This window comes from Carya illinoinensis, chromosome 2 (genome assembly GCF_018687715.1).
Source record: "Carya illinoinensis cultivar Pawnee chromosome 2, C.illinoinensisPawnee_v1, whole genome shotgun sequence".
NCBI classification, from domain to species: Eukaryota; Viridiplantae; Streptophyta; class Magnoliopsida; order Fagales; family Juglandaceae; genus Carya; species Carya illinoinensis.
In genome coordinates this window covers 28,257,980-28,274,776 of record NC_056753.1, presented here as the reverse complement: position 1 = coordinate 28,274,776, position 16,797 = coordinate 28,257,980, and the positions used below count along the sequence as shown (strand labels likewise).

The 16,797-nt window shown below is 37.6% G+C and overlaps 1 protein-coding gene across 1 annotated transcript; it reads left to right on the top strand.

The window, feature by feature from the left end:
• The first annotated feature begins 13,237 nt into the window (after positions 1-13,237).
• On the top strand, positions 13,238-14,483 carry LOC122294977 (metalloendoproteinase 3-MMP-like). The gene has a single exon (XM_043103970.1). It carries the CDS (start codon positions 13,315-13,317, stop codon positions 14,257-14,259), a length of 945 nt encoding a protein of 314 aa, XP_042959904.1. The 5' UTR covers positions 13,238-13,314; the 3' UTR covers positions 14,260-14,483.
• The last annotated feature ends 2,314 nt before the right edge of the window (positions 14,484-16,797 follow it).

Here is a 16,797-nt window from a genome sequence, read left to right as displayed (position 1 = left end):
CTCATTTTGGCCCAAAACATTTCCTTTAAACATAACTTCACCATTATCCCAGATAATGGCCCAAAAACCAATCTCGCCATTTTTCCAGAAAATGGCCCATTAACCAAACCATCAGAGCACTGTAGGCGGGAATTACAAGTGGGACTCTACCACTATCCCTATGCGTGCACCATAGGCTGGAATCACAGGCAGGACTCTACCACCGTCCCTGCTTACCATCATCCCTACGCCGCGTGCACCATAAGCGAGAATCGCAGGCAGGACTCTACCACCATCCCTACACGTGCCTTTGACTCAAACCAGTCAATTCAATCGTTCACATATGCCAAAAATCATTTCTCGCTTGAAAACCTAGTTTTCAAGTTCCAACACATGTACATGCATGCAATTACACGAAAACTCAGTTTTCCTTTTTAAACACGAACATGCATGAACAATGCAAACATCAAGACACCAAATATCCAATAAATCTCAACATCAACCAAACATAATTAACTCCATCCGACCCCCGACTCCTCGGACTCAGTCTGGAATAACCAACCAGTCACAATTTATTGTTAAAGCAATAACATATTTAAATCTAAAAGGAAGTTTAGAAAATACTTACAGCGCTATATAATAATTTTTGGAGGATTAATGGGCTGCAAAAGGCGGAGGAAAAGCAACGTAATAGTGTAAAAATACTGTGGCCGTGGATTGTAAAAATACCCACTCAAAAATACCCACTTTTGAATGGGGACGAACCAAGTCCTAAGATTGATAGGGAATGACTTACACGTGTTTATGAAGTTAGTGGAAGTGAGGGTTAGCCGTGGGTGGCGGAGAAAACAGCGGTGGAAGGCCAAAAAGCCCAAAACAGAAAGTGAGGTCATGGGGGCTGCTCCGGCTACGGATCGGAGCCAGAAATGGATGGTTTAGGATGTAAAGAGATCGATGATGAAACTGTAAAGAGATAGTGGCCGGAGGTGGAACGACAGCGGCGCTGGAGGGAAAATACATTGCAGCTTGGAGAAGCTCGTGGTAGTTAACGGTGGCTCGGATGGAGGTGAAATTTGGAGGGGATGATCACCGGCCGGAGGAAAAGAAAACTGGGTGGGTGGTGTAGGTCACGACGCTGGCGAACGGTGGCTCTGGGTGGCTGAAGGAAAATGACGGTAAAGAGAAAAGGAGAGAACGCGCGCAGGAGAGAAAGAAAACCGAAGGAAAAAGAGGAGAAAAAATAAAGAAAAAGAGAAAAGAAAGAGAAAGGAGAAAAAGAAAAAGAGAAAAAAAAAGATGGGAAAAAGAAATGAGATCCAGTCCTCACCTCTGGAGTCTAGAAACTGATCCAATGAAAGCAACTTTAAAAGCTATAAATTGAATAAAATAATTTAAACACAACATCTAGCTAAAATATAATAATTAAGTAGTAAAAACTAACAATTAAATTTTAAATCTAAAAATAAACTAAAATAAATTAAACTGCAATTTAAACACAACAATAATTAATATTAAGAAAGCTCTACAAAATAAATTTCACAACTTAATAAATTCAATTAAAATACGATAATTTAAAATAAAGGAACCAATATTTTAATTAAATTAAAATACTCATTCAATAAAAACACACATAAAAACGGGGTATCACACGAGTCAAGCGTACGTTGTCTTTCAGAAACTGCTCGAGCGACACGTCAAGCGCACATCAAGCAAACCTCTCAGGAAGAGTTCAACTCAAGCGCTACATCGAGCACACATCAAGAGAACCTCTCTAGAAGAGTTCCACTCGAGCGCTACATCGAGTGCACATCGAGCGAACTCTCTGTTTTGAGTTCTGCTCAAGCCATGTTAGCACACTCAACCCTTTTTATGTTACCCCGCTTCAGCACTTGTTACAACACAATTTCACCAGGATTTTCACAAGCATATGCCAATCAACTCAGTTTTACCTCAACACAGTTGTTGTGAAAAAGAGATGCAAGAACGTGAAGTAAAACAAAACAGAACTCAATCACAAAACAAAAAATATTTTCATGGTTCAGCAACATGCCAGGGCTAAGCAAAACTTTTGCCAACTCCAATTTTGACCAACATTCAGTTGGCTTCGACTCCAACTAATATATATATATATATTAAAGAAACGTAAAACGGTGGTATTTTTGCATCTTGTAAAATGACATTGTTTTGTATTTGTTAGGGGTCAAAAGACATTGGAAGAAACAACGTCATTCCATTTCAAGTGGAATGATGTCGGTTTGATCAATTCCGGGCCCAAAGTCAATTTCCCCTCTTTTGATCTTCTCCCCCCTCATTTTCGTAGACACTCTTCTCTCACTTCAAACCCTTTCTATTTATCTCCTCTCTATCATGTTTCCATTCCTCTTGATGTCATTGCCTACCCAGATATGACTAGACAAAACTTCCTCTAACTCCAATGAAGTCGAAAACTTCCTCTAAACTCCGACTTTGAAAAATTAAATTATAATTTTTGATCATATGTAAAATGACATCATTTTACATTTGATACTTTAAACTAATTAACTGAAACAAAAATTATATGTGCAGTCACTTTTACGTACTCTTTTATGCACTTCACTGATTGATTGGTTGTATATTAAATAAATTAATGCAACTAATCATATCAAGGAGTATGCAAAAGTGACTGTATGTAGCATTACTCTAACTGAAAAGACATCATTCCATTTCAAGTGGAATGACATCGTTTGGTGTTCATCGGGGTCCAAAACTAAGGACCCCTTTTTGTCTACTCACTCCTTCCCAAATCCTCTTCTCACATCTATGTTTCTCTCTGCCCTGTGCGCCGTGTTGCCATGACGTCGTAGCAACCTCAGCCCCACCATATAGACTAGTTTCTAGTGTGATACCGTAAGTATATATTAATTTGATTTCTTTATGTTGTTGAGAGCTGCCTAATTATGGAATCCCAATTTTTAGAGTTTGAAGATTTTTAGCATTTTTTAATTATTATATGTTGTTATTGATTTCATTGAGTTGATCTAATTACTTATTGAGTTAAATTTGTTATTTAAGAGCTGCCTAATTATTGAATTTTGACTTTTAGGGTTTTTCAATAATTTTGTGTTCCAATTGATTTGAATAAATGATTTCATTGTATTTTCAAAAATTCTGTGTTGCCAAATCATACCAAATATTAATTTGCTGCTAATACCAAATGAGGAAAGAAATAAAGAATATGAAGTTTATAGAGGTGAAAGTTGATAATGCTCCCTGGTGTTAAAGGCAGCATGGCTGATGATTTAGATGGGTTGTATAAATGTTTATCATTAACTGAACAAGAGAAGGCAGAAGTGGTTGTGGAATCTAGTAAGTTGGAAGATATTTCTCTATGTAAAGGAAAGGGTTTGGTTATGACTCTTCTTTCTAAAAAAAACATTACAATCGTGAAGCGTTCAAGCTAACAATGAAGTGTGCATGGCGTCCAGTGCAAGGGGTGCACTTTCGTGATCTCAACTCTAATCTAAGTCTTGTTGAATTCAAGGATCTGTGTGATAAGGAAAGGGTGTTGCAAGAGGGTCCTTGGTCTTTTGATAAGCAATTAGTATTGATGTAGGAGGTTGATGGTAGTAAGCAGGTGCATCAAATAAAGATCCAAGAAGCTACTTTTTGGGTAAGGATTCATGATCGTCCTTTGAGGGCTCGAAATGAATATGTGGAGGGCCGTTTTGGTAAGAAAATAGGGCGGGTTGAATAGGTGGACTTGGATAAGGGGGAGTTGGCTTGGGAGGAGTTTCTAAGAGTACGGGCCACCCTTGATGTTCCGAAACCTTTGTTAAGGGGTACTAAATTTTCAATGTGGAATGATGAATCATGTTAGGTTAGATTCTCTTATGAGAGACTCCCTAATTTCTGCTTCTGGAGCGATTGTCTGGGACATGGGGATATGGAATGTGGGTTGAGTAAGGATGTTGCACAGGTCAAAAATGAGGACACTCTTCCACATGGTGCTTGGCTACGAGCAACCAACTATGGTGATCAACTTCGCGACGGTCATTCATGGGAAAGAAGAGACAGTCAGTGAACTGGAAGACATGATGATCCACCGGATGTTTCAAACCCAAGGGGGTCTACGATGGCCAAAAAAGTTGACGTAACGTCTCTTGGTTGTTCGGTGCGATCTAACGGGATATAGATAAATGCATCTAACAGTTTTGCAAAATCCACGGATCGTGTTTTGGATGAACATGCGGAAACATTTATGGAAGGAGGCGAGAAATCAGGGACCGTTGCAAAAAGGGTTCAAATGAATGTTGAAGATGACTTTCCTGCATGAATTAATTTTTCAAATATGGAGACATTTAATGCTATACAGTAGGATGGGCCTCTGAAGGTTGTTGGGCTAGATCAGTCCGAAGAGAAAATTAGAAGGGGCCTCGCTATGAATGAACGACCAGATGGGTATACGAGTCAAAAATGGAAACGACTATCATTTCTATCTAGTTCTTCAAGTTCTGCATATGATTACTCACAATGGCTCCCACATTCTAAAAAGCGATAGGGTTTATTTAGAGATGAAGAGGGTGATGGTAGGCCTGTCAAGCGAGGAAATTTTGATGGTGTTCATGCGGCTAAGGAAACTTAGAGTGCTAAAATTGGATTGACGGTGGCTGTTGAACAGCACTACTGAAGTAAATGAAGATTATAAGTTGGAATGCCCGTGGGCTTGGGAACCCATGGCGCATTCAGACCCTTTACGATCTTGTGAAGAGAGAAGTTCCCAAAATCCTATTCTTGCATGAGACACTCTTAAGGCTCATGAATTCAAGGTATGTAAGTACAAATTAGGTTTTGCAAACTGTTTGGTGGTTGATTGTCGTGGAAGGAAGGGGGTCTTGCTTTGTTGTGGGGAAGGGATATAAACTTGTCGATTATTACTTATTCACAATGTCATATTGATGCTTTGATTGAAGATGACCCTGAAAAAGCATCTTGGTTTTTAACTAGCATTTATGGTTTTTCCGAAGTTAGGTAAAGATTTAAAACTTGGGATTTGTTACGAACACTTGGTAGTCAAAATGGTGAATCTTGGCTGGTGGTAGGTGATTTTAATGAACTTTTGCATCATCATGAGAAATGGGGAGGGAGACCAAGGTCGAATTGGCAAATTGTGCTTTGAGGGATATGGGGTTTAGGGGTAACAAATTTACATGGAGTAATAGGATGGGAGGGTCTCAATGTATTAGTAAGAGACTGGATAGAGCTCTAGTGAATGTTCCATAGTGGAGTAAGTTTCCAAATGCTTTTGTTACACATGGGTTGGTGGCTTACTTGGACCATGTTCCAATATGGGTTAACATTAAGGGAGAAGGGGGCCACATTCAATATAGAAGCCAGTTTTAAGTTTGAAGACATAAGGGTAGGGGAGCAAGCTTGTGAGGATATTATCAAGATAACTTGGAGGAGGGGAGAAGAGAAGGAATGGCATACTTGATGTGATGAACAAGATAAAGGAGTGTGGGAGTCACTTGGATAGCTGGAATAAACATTGTTTTGGTAATGTTCGAAAGCAGTTGAACGTGGCAAGACAGAAAATGGAGCTGTTGTATGCTTATGATCTAGTAGGGGAACTAAAAATAGATCATGAGAGGGCTTGAGAGGAAGTGCATAAATGGATGAAAAGGGATAAGGTGATGTGGAGGCAAAGGTCCAAAGCATTGTGGCTAAAAGATGGTGACAAAAACTCCGAGTATTTTCACATGAAGACATCTCAGAGGAGGAGAAAAAACATATTAGTAAAAGTAAAAGTTGAGGAAAGGGTGTGGCAGTTTGGTGTGATACCTCTTATTTTAGTGTATTTTTATTGAAGCATTATTTTAATTAATTTAAAATATTAATTCTTTTGTTTTAAATTATCGGATTTATCGCTAAATTTATTTTATGATTTTTAAGTTGTGAAATTTATTTTTATGTGCTTTCTTAATATTAATTATTGTTTTGCAGTTAAAATGCTCTTTATTTTAAATTATTTTATTGTTGGGCTTAACTATTTTATTTTATTAATATTGAGTTGTAGCATTTTTATTTGGCTTTTATTTATTTTATTGTGCTTTTTATTTTAAAATAGTTTATTCTTGGGTTTTATTATTTTATTTTATTTAGTCACTATGTTTAAATTATTTTATTTAACTCGCCATTTTAAAATCTATTTTCGTTGGATCTGTTTGAGACCTTGAGTTGGGAAAGGCTGTACCTCATTTCTTTTCCTTCCTTTTTCTTTTTCCCTTTTTCTTTTTCTCCTCTTTTCCTTTTCTTCTTTTTCTTTTTCTTCTTTCTTTTTTCTTTTTTTTTTTCTTCTTTCTTCCCCTGCTTTTCACTCCCCACGCACGACCCATTTCCCTCTCTCCCTCCTTCCTTTTGCTTCCCCTAGCCCAGTACCTCTGCCCATGCCGCCGTGAGCCACACCGCCCCTTCCATTCTCTTCCCCTCTGGCCGGTGAACACCCCCCTCTCACCACAAGCTCCTCCAAGCCGCAACATCATTTTTCTCTAGTGCCGCTGTCGCTCCACCCCCGGCCACCATTTTTTCACCACTTCATCACCGGCCTCTTGCCGACCTGACCCACCCATTTTTAGCTCCGATCCATTGCTGGAGCAACCACCATGAGCTAAACTCCATTTGGACTATTTTTGACCTCCACCACCATTTTCGCCACCACCCACGGCCAACCACCACTTCCACTAGCTTCACCAGCACCTCTAAGCCATTTCCTATTAATTCTGAATCTTAATTTGTTCCCATTTAAAAGTGGGTATTTTGTGACCCACGGCCACAGTGCATTTTGCACTATTATGTTGCTTTTCCGCCACCTTTTACAGCTCATTGATCCTCCAAAAATTATTTTGTAGCGCTGTAAGTATTTTCCAAACTTCGTTTAAGATTTAAATATATTTTTGCATTAACAATAATTGTGATTTCGTTGGTTGTGCTGGACTAGTCCGAGAAATTCGGGGTCGGTTGGATTGGAGGACGGAGTTGTGTATATAATTGTTTGATGTTGATTGATGCTAGAAATTGTTGTTGTTGGTTATTTTTGGTATCTTGTAGTAAGCATTGCATAGTGCATGCATGTTCATGTTTAAAAAGGAAAACTAGATTTTCATGTAATTGCATACATGTTCATATGCATATTTGAAAACTAGATTTTCAAGCGAAAAATGATTTTGGGTATATTTGAATGATTGGATTAACTCGTTTGAGTCAGGGGTATTGTAGGGATGGTGGTAAGCAGGGACGGTGGTAGAGTCTCACCTGTGATTCCCACCTACGGTACACGTATATAGGGATGGTGGTAAGCAAGGATGTGGTCGAGTTCCACCTGCGATTCCCGCCTACAAACGGAGTTGTAGGGATGGTGGTAAGCAGGGACGGTGGTAGCACCCTGCCTGTGATTCTTACTTATAGTGCACGCGTAGGGATGGTGGTAAACAAGGATGGTGGTAGAGTCCCGCATGTGATTCCTGCCTACAATGCTCTAATGGTTGGTTATAGGGCCATTTTCTAGGAAAATAGTGAGATTTGGACATGTGAGCCATTTTCTGGAAAAATGGAGGTTGTTTTAATGGATTGGGTTTTTGGGCCAAAATGAGATTTTGGCGTGTGTGTAAAATTGGTTATTTTGGGAAATGATGATTTTTGGGACATATGCATATGGCATCATGTTCATGCATTTGGTTATTGCATGAATGTATTTTTATCTTGTGGTTCATTTGGATTGTTACGATTTGGATGCAAATGATGGGGAGGTTGAGCTAGCCGGAGGAGTGATCGGGGATCACTCTCTTGTGGGTTGTGACTTATTTCTCGAGTTTAGTTATTACTTTTGGTTTGTATTCTATTTTTACTGGTTATTTGTAATATTTTTAGTACGCTTGTTTTTAAGCGAGTTTATATTTAAACAAATTCTACTTAAACGACTGACTTTATTATTCCACAACATTATTTTTTTGTTGTACACTTTCGGTTGTGCACACACTTTTGATGGGATGTGTGACCCGTGTTGTTATCATCTCGACGCCTCAATTTTCAAGTGTCCGTAAGTGGGAGTTGGGGGCGTCACATTTGTTGAGCAAAGGGATAGGGTTCTTTTAAACTATTTTGAGAACCTTTTTAAGAGCTCAAATCCAAGTGGTGCTACTAAATTTCTAGAATCTCTTACTACTAGAGTAACACCAACAATGAATCAGGATCTAAGTCAGAGGTATACTGAAGCTAAAGTCTTGCAGGCATTGTCTAAAATGAATCCATCCAAAGTTCTTGGTCCTGATGGGATGTCCTCAATGTTTTTTCAGAAATATTGGCATTTGGTGGGCACCTCAGTCATTGAAGCAGTATTACAGGCTCTAAATTTAGGTGATTTTCCTCAATCTCTTAACTATACATACATCACTCTCATTCCAAAGAAGAAATACCTCATTGTTGTTGCTGATTATAGGCCCATTAGTTTGTGTAATGTGGCTTATAAATTGATTTCTAAAGTCATCTCCAATAGCTTGATAGCTATTTTACCTAGTATTGTTGGGGAGAGTTTGTGACGCCCTCGTGTTGTCACTTATTGATAGGATGCATGACCCGTGTTGTCATCATCCCGACGCCTCAATCTCCACGTGTCCATACGTGGGAGTTGGGTGCGTCATAGAGTCAGAGTGCTTTTGTTCCTAGCCATTTAATTACAGACAATGTGCTTATAGCTTATGAGTTAGTGCATTTTTTAAAGCACAAAAAGAAGGGGAAACAAGGGTATATGTCATTGAAATTGGATATAAGTAAGGCCTACAATAGAGTAGAGTGGTGTTTTCTTAAAAAGGTGATGGAACTGATGGGGTTTCATGTAGGTTTTATTTCCTTGGTGATGCTCTGTGTTCAAACAGTGTTTTTTCTGTGTTGATTATTGGAAAGCTGAAAGGGCTTATTATTCTTAGTAGGGGTTTGAGACAAGGGGACCCTTTGTACTTTTATCTCTTTCTACTTTGTACTAAAGGGCTCACCTCTTTGTTGAATGCAGCAGGAATAAGGAAGGAAATTTTTGGGATTAAAATTTGTAGGGGTGCTCCAACATTAATCATCTGCTATTTTGCAAATGATAGAGTTATTTTTTGTAAGGCTGAGGTGGAGGAAAATAGGAGAGTTCAAGTTGTGTTAGATGTTCATGAGTGTGTCGAGGTAGAAGATTAACAAGGAGAAAACTTCAATGGTATTTAGTAGTAATGTGGGGGTGGATGTAAGGAAGAGATTCGGTTGCTATAGGGTAATGGTGAAATTCAGCAGTATGAGAAGTATCTTGGGTTACCTCCTATAGTTGGTAGATCAAAATCTAGGACTTTCAATCTATCAAGCAAAGGGTTTGGCAAAAGCTACAAAGTTGCAAGGAAAAAATGTTGTCTCAAGGGGGTAAGGAGGTTTTATTAAAAGCTGTTGCGTTATCCATCCCAACTTATTCCATGAGTTGTTTCCTTTTGCCTACTAGTTCCTATTCAGAGTTCGAGGGTTTAATGTCTAAGTTTTGGTGGGGGCAAAAGAAGGAGGGAAGGAGAATTCATTGGATTAGTTGGAGTAATATGTGTGAAGGGAAGTTTGTTTTAGTGGATTATGATTTTTCTTTGGATTTGATATTGTGATATCCCATTTTTACGTGTTTTTATTGATTGAGTATTTTAATTTAATTAAAATATTGATTCTTTTATTTTAAATTATCGAATTTTAATTGAATTGATTTAGTTGCGAAATTTATTTTGTAGAGCTTTCTTAATAATTATTATTGTTTTGAGTTTAAATTGCTATTTAGATTATTTTAGTTTGTTTTTAGATTTAAAATTTTGTTGTTAGTTTTTACTAGTTATTTATTATATTTTAGCTAGATGTTGTATTTAAATTATTTTCTTTGTTTTATAACTTTTAAAGTTGTTTTCGTTGGATCATTTTCTGGACTCCAGAGGTGAGGAATAAACCACATTTCTTTTTCCCATATTTTCTTTTTCTCTTTTTCTTTTTCTCCTTTCTCTTTCATTTCTCTTTTTCTTTCTTTTTTCTTCTCTTTTTCCTCCGGTTTTTCCCTCCCCGTGCGCGCGTCTCTCTCTCCTCCATTTTCGTCGTTTTCCTTTAGCCGCCCAGAGCCGTTGTTCGCCGGTGCCGTGACCTGCACCACCCGCCTAGATTTCTTCCCCTCCAACCGGTGATCATCCCCACCAAATTTCACCTCCATCCATGCCGCCCTTAACCACCATGAACTAGTCCAAGCCACGGCATCTTTTCCCTCCAGCGCCACCGTCGTTCTACCTCCGGCCACTATCTCTTTACAGCTTCATCACTGACCTCTTGCCATCCTAAACCACCCATTTCCAGCTCCGATCCGTCACCGAAGCAGCCCCCACGACCACACTTTCCGTTTTGGGATTTTTGGCCTTATACCGTCGTTTTCGCCGCCACCCACGGCCAATCCTCTCTTCCACTAGGTTCATAAACACCTCTAAACCATTCCCTATCAATCCCAAGACTTGGTTCGTCCCCGTTCAAAAGTGGGTATTTTGCAACCCACAGCCACAGTGTTTTTACACTGTTACATTGCTTTTTTCTTCACCGTTTGCAGCCCCTTGATCCTTCGAAAATTATTTTATAGCACTGTAAGTATTTTTCAAACTTCATTTTAGATTTAAATATATTATTACTTTTACAATATATTGTGACTAGTTGGTTATTCCGGACTGAGTCCAAGGAGTCGGGGGTCAGATGGATTTGAGAAAGAAGTTATTTGTTTGTTGTTGATGTTGAGAATTGTTGGATATTTTGTGTCGTATCATTTGCATTTCATGGTGCATGCATGTACATGTGTTAAATTGTGAAAACTGGGTTTTCAGGCATAAATGGATTTTCGGGTGCATGTGTATAACGACCCCAAACTGGGATGAGGGATTATCTCGATGGAGCTCCTCTGATCACTCGAGAGTGGATAATACTGAGTGACATCCCCTGGGTTGTCACTGGGCGACTACCGGATCACACTATACAGTAACGTTGTCTTGTCGACTCCGTGGTCCCTCAGCTGGCGGGGACTAGAGGATGTCTGGTCCAGGTATGCGCTGGGCGCGAGACTGGATATTGCTAGTTTAGATGTCACATGCGTAATTGTTACTTGCGGTGTGGCATAGGAGCCAAAGTGTGCGGATGATCCTTATGAGAGATCATAGTGCATGCATTAAATTGGAAACTGGTTTTGGATTTCGGATATGGGCCATTTTCCCAAGAAAATGGCGAGTTTGATTAAATGATTATTTGTGGGTCATTTTCTGGGAAAATGTCGAAGTTTTATAGTTGGACTTTGTGATCCATTTTCTGGAAAAACTGTGGTTTTCTCGTGTTGGGTCATTATTTGGGATAATGGTGAGGAATTGTTTTAAAGGAATTTATTGTGGGCCAAAAAGGGGATATTTGCGTGCATGGAAAAATGAGGATTTTCGGACCATGGCATTTGGCATTTGTTCATGCATATTGTTGAATTTAATATATTTTTATCTTGTGGTATTTGGATTATTACTTACCTGCAGTACCATTTCTGGTATCGTAGATTTTGATGCAGAGTTTGAGGAGGAGGAGTCGGCTCCGCCAGACTATTCACTTGGAGTTGTTTTACTTTTGGAATTATCTTATTTTTATGTTATGTAATTTGGATTTGAAACAATATTGAAACTTGTAATATTTTGATACGCTTGTGCTTTTAGCGAATTTGTATTTAAACAAAATTCTGGTACTTAGTTGTAAGACTTTTATACCCGTTGTGTTATTTTTATTGTACACGTGTTGCTTACACACACTTGGCACTTGGCGATGGGATGTGTGACCCATGTTGTCATCATTCCAACGTCTCAATTTTCACGTGTCTGTACGTAAGAGTTGAGAGTGTCACAGATATTTAGGTTAAAAATCTTTTTATGGGTCGAGATAATCTTTTAACAAATTGGATTATTTTTATTTTTATTTTTTTGAGTCGAGGTCCAAAACTCGGGGAACCCTATTATAAATTTCCTACACTATTCAAACTATGGGCTCAAATATTTAAAATGTGCCCTACTCGATCACCCAAAAGTCCAAGTCCATGAGTGTTAGTGCATGTTTAGGATTGCGGTGGGAAATATAGTTTATAACTTTAGGGCTTGTAGCTTATAACTTAAATAACAAGCTCTACCATTAAAAAGTCATTTACTATTTGGCAACCATGTCTCTACAGTAATTTTAAAGTTAGTTATATTAATTTTTTTAAAGTATACAATTATCTTTTTGAGCTTTTCGATAAAAGCTTCAATTTGGTACTATTTAAAAAGTATATTTTCAGCTTTTTTAGGTGATTAAAACACTTTTTATAAATTTATCAAGTATATCATTTTTTCTTTTAAAAAGCTTTAAACAGTTAAAAGCATTTTTAAACTTTCAAACTCAATCCTAACAGGCTCTTAGACTTCAAATGCTATTACCATTCTACTTTCCTTTTCTTACATCCCTTCACCAGTCCTTTATGTCACATTACCTCTCGTTTATATATACTACCTCTTTTCCTCCTGGCGTCCTATATACCGTCTCTGAAAGTTGCTTCTTGGTCCAAAATATTATTACTAATTTTACTTTTTTATTAAAAAAAAATTAATTGTCCTATTTGCAGTTCTTCAAATGTAACTTTCTTTTCAATATTTTTTTAAAAAAAAATAGTTGATTCCTAATTGATTTTCTAGTTTGTAAAAACATATGTCTACATACACAACATGTTAATAGATTACATTCTTTTCTTTTTTTTTTTTTTTTTTTTTTTTTTGATAAGTTTAAGATGACATTCTTAAACTTATTTTGGAAGCCGATTATGCATTTGTGATACGTACGTACGTGTCGTCATTTGATTAATCTTCATTTGAGAATTAATTCCGACGTGGCAGCCAGTTTTCCGCCACCTAAGAAAATGTTTTGTTGCGAATGTGAAGGCGGGAATTAAGGGAACTCCTAGTTGATAAACCTTGACGTCTTGTTGCGAATGTGAAGAAGGGAATTCCTCGTTGATAAACCTTGACGTCCTATAGACGGTCTCCGAAAGTTGCTTCTTGGTCCAAATTAAATAAATGTTGGTCCAAATTATTAACGTATACTTCATGTTCAATTGACTAATATGCCCAAGAAAAATAGGTCTGCTTGATCCCGCCATATTTAACATACTAGACACGGTTATTAGCAGTTTATAAATAGCATCCAATCCATGAGCCTTCTGCAACATCCATCCCTATTACACCTTATTTGCTTGCTTGATTTCACCATTTGGTAGTCATGTCTGCTAAAAGTTTTCCCCGCTTCTCCTTGATCACTCTCGGCCTAATCCTTGCCCTCATTCCTCTCCTTTCTCATGCAACAACTCCACCCCACTCTTCTAACCAAAAAACATCACCCTTTGGATTTCTCAATCATCTTCAGGGATGCCACAAGGGTGACAAGGTAAAAGGCATCCATGAACTCAAAACGTATCTTGAACAACTTGGTTATTATCACAAAACCAAAAACAATAGCCAAGCCAATGATGATGATTTTGATGAACTCCTAGAATCTGCAGTCAAAACATACCAGCAAAATTATCATCTAAAGGCCACTGGGACTTTAGATGCTGAAACGGTATCAAAGATGATGATGCCTCGTTGTGGCGTAGCAGATATCATCAATGGTACAAACTCAATGCAATCAGGCAAGAAGAATAATCACCACCGCAAGGGCTCATTTCATGCCGTCTCTCACTACAGCTTTTTCCAGAATGCTCCAAAGTGGCCAACCTCAAAGTATCATCTCACCTACGGGTTTCTCCCAGGAACCCCAACTGAAGCCATGAGTCCCGTCGCACAAGCTTTCCGAACGTGGGCAGGAAACACCCACTTCACCTTCTCGCAAGCTCAAGCCCTATCAAACGCAGATATCACTATTGGTTTTGGTAGTATGGATCATGGAGACGGGAGTTCTTTTGATGGAACTGGTGGAACCATTGCGCATGCTTTTGCGCCAACCGATGGACGGTTCCATTATGATGCAGATGAACCCTGGAGTGTGGGTGCTACTCCTGGTGCATATGACTTGGAAACAGTTGCTTTGCATGAAATTGGGCACCTTCTTGGACTCGGGCATAGCTCAGTTCAAGGAGCAATCATGGAATCCGGTATGGCTCAAGGAGTGACTAAAGGCTTGCATGCAGATGATATTGCAGGAATTAAAGCCTTATATAATGTTTGAGAATGTCTAAGAATTTAATGGGAGTAGATTATTATAAAATAAAGCATTTGTTGCTTATAAAATAAACTATGAAGATGATCGAAGTAGGCCATATTGTTTTGGCAAGAAGAGGGATATAGTTCAATAAATTCGCTGTTAAGATTTATGTCTTAAAACAATAGTTTGAATTTTCACTTTACTAATAAAGTCAAAATTAGATAATCGTGAATATCTTGTTTGGGCAATTATAATTCCTGAGATGAATTGATGTGCTCAGTTATAATGTATGCTAATTAGATGCATTTTATTTTCTTACTTGCATGCATGGTGGTTTAGATGAAAATTAACGAGTTGGCACGGTTGAGGACAATTGTCAAATTTTCATGGGTCTTGCATCAGTATGCCTTGTTATAGATTTTCAGATGATAGAAATTAAGAGTAACAAATGCTCATTTTCCATAAAAATAAAAAATTAGAGCACCGCCTTTGAGCCGGTCTTGGATGCCTATGAGCCTGTGATGATCATATCCCTTTTGATATCCCAAAAGATGCTTGTGAACTTAAAAAGAGTGATGTTGTTTTTTTTTTTTTTTCAGTTGTGTGAGGATGGAAATCACGAGGCCAAGAATGAGATCAGTGAATGTCAAGAAAAGGGAAAGATGCTACAAATATTACGAAATGCCAAGAATTTAAGGAGATGCAAGGAAAAAATAATTCAACAAGGAAAACAAATAATGAAAAACCCAAAATAACAACAAATTGGCTACATTAGCATAAGATTTTTAACAGTGCACTAATGGAATAGGGTCGATGGAATTAACAAATTTGATCAAAAACATGACGTAAAAGTATAATAATGTGTAATGAAATGTGTTAATGATCTTGCAAAGTTAAAACAGATTGAATATTAATTTTGGCACTCTTAAAGGGGTCAGATTCATGAGTCGTTGCAAGGTATCATGTACTAAAGATTATATATTAATAATTACTAGCTATAGTTTGCGATATTTAAGACTGAGAAGTTACCCAGAAGTAGTAACCCTAATAATTCATTAAAATAATGTTAACTTGTATTACACCCTAATAATTGTCAATGTAGGGATAGTTTCAACACTAATAATTATTAGGACGAAAAAAATAATTAATATGAGAGTTTACGCTGAAAAATAAATGGAATTCGTACTCCTTTCCATCTCATGAAATATAACACATTCAAAAAAAGTACAACTCATGCATATCGCTTCGATGAATTTTTTTTTATTTTTTATTTTTTGGTCTTTGTGCACAAAATGTTTCATCTTAAATTAAAGAAGTTAATTTTGTTACAACAAAGTCTGCAGTGTCTATTATATGACGAGCATATATGGCCTACAGATCATATATCGGTAACTTCTTCTATGTGTGTGGAATTGATGAGGTCAGGTTACGAACCTAGAAAACTGGAGAACCCATCCAGTACTGGTCCTGGTTTAATTACTTAGATTAACGTATACACAAGTACTCTCCTCTTCCTTGGCCTCATTCCCCTTCTTTCTTGTGCAAGAACTCCATTAATTAACTCGGATGACCGAAAAACATCACCCTTTCATGAGTTTCTCAAGCATATTCAGGGATTTCACAAGGTTGGCAAGGTCAAAGGCATCCAAGACCTCAAAATGTATATGGAACACTTTGGTTATTATCAACAAACCAAAAATAACAATTGTCAACGATGATGATTTTGATGAATTCTTGCGTAATTTCTTTTTGTTTATTACACTTTTCATCTTTTAAGTAACAACCGTTCCAAGATTTTTATGCCTAAAGATCAAGTCCAAAAATTAAAATACTATGTGTCATGTCTTGTTAGAAGAATATATTAAGAAAGTAAAAGTAAAATAGTTAAAACTAACAAATTAATAATATGGAGTTATTACGAAACATAAAAAAATTTCACGAACTAAAAGCAAAAGAATTAGAAAATCCAAAGGCATAAGCTTTAAAAATAAATAAAACTAGGAAAAAGAAAAAAAAAAATTACAATTGGGCCACTCGGTGGCATCATAGACAAGTCCCACTACAAGGAATTTGACTTTTTACAGCGATTTTAATTTTGTTGGAAATAAAATCGCTGCAATTGATTATCAATTCCAGCATTTTTGGGTTACGTTGCAGACTTTTACAACAACAGTTTTCTTTTTTCAATTTTGTAGCAATTTTTACTTATTGCAACGAAAAACTTCGCTGCAAAATAATTACATGCGATTTTAACTTAAATTGCAGCGGACAAAATTGCTGGAAAAAGAAAAAAGTTTTGTAACGGCGGGTGTTTTCGCTGCAATTACATTTTTAAAGAAAGAGCGCCAAAACGCCCTAAAATCACATTTCCCCCCTCCCCGTCGCTTTGCTCTCGTACACTCCCAAATCTCGAACATTTTCTTCCCGAACTTCTTCTCCTCCATTAATTTTCTCTGTACATAGGCTGTCTCTTCCACCGAAATCCATCACTAACAGTGGAGCTACTCCACCGATTTGGCGACCGTGGAATCAAAATCCACTCATCGTCGTGCATGACTCCCA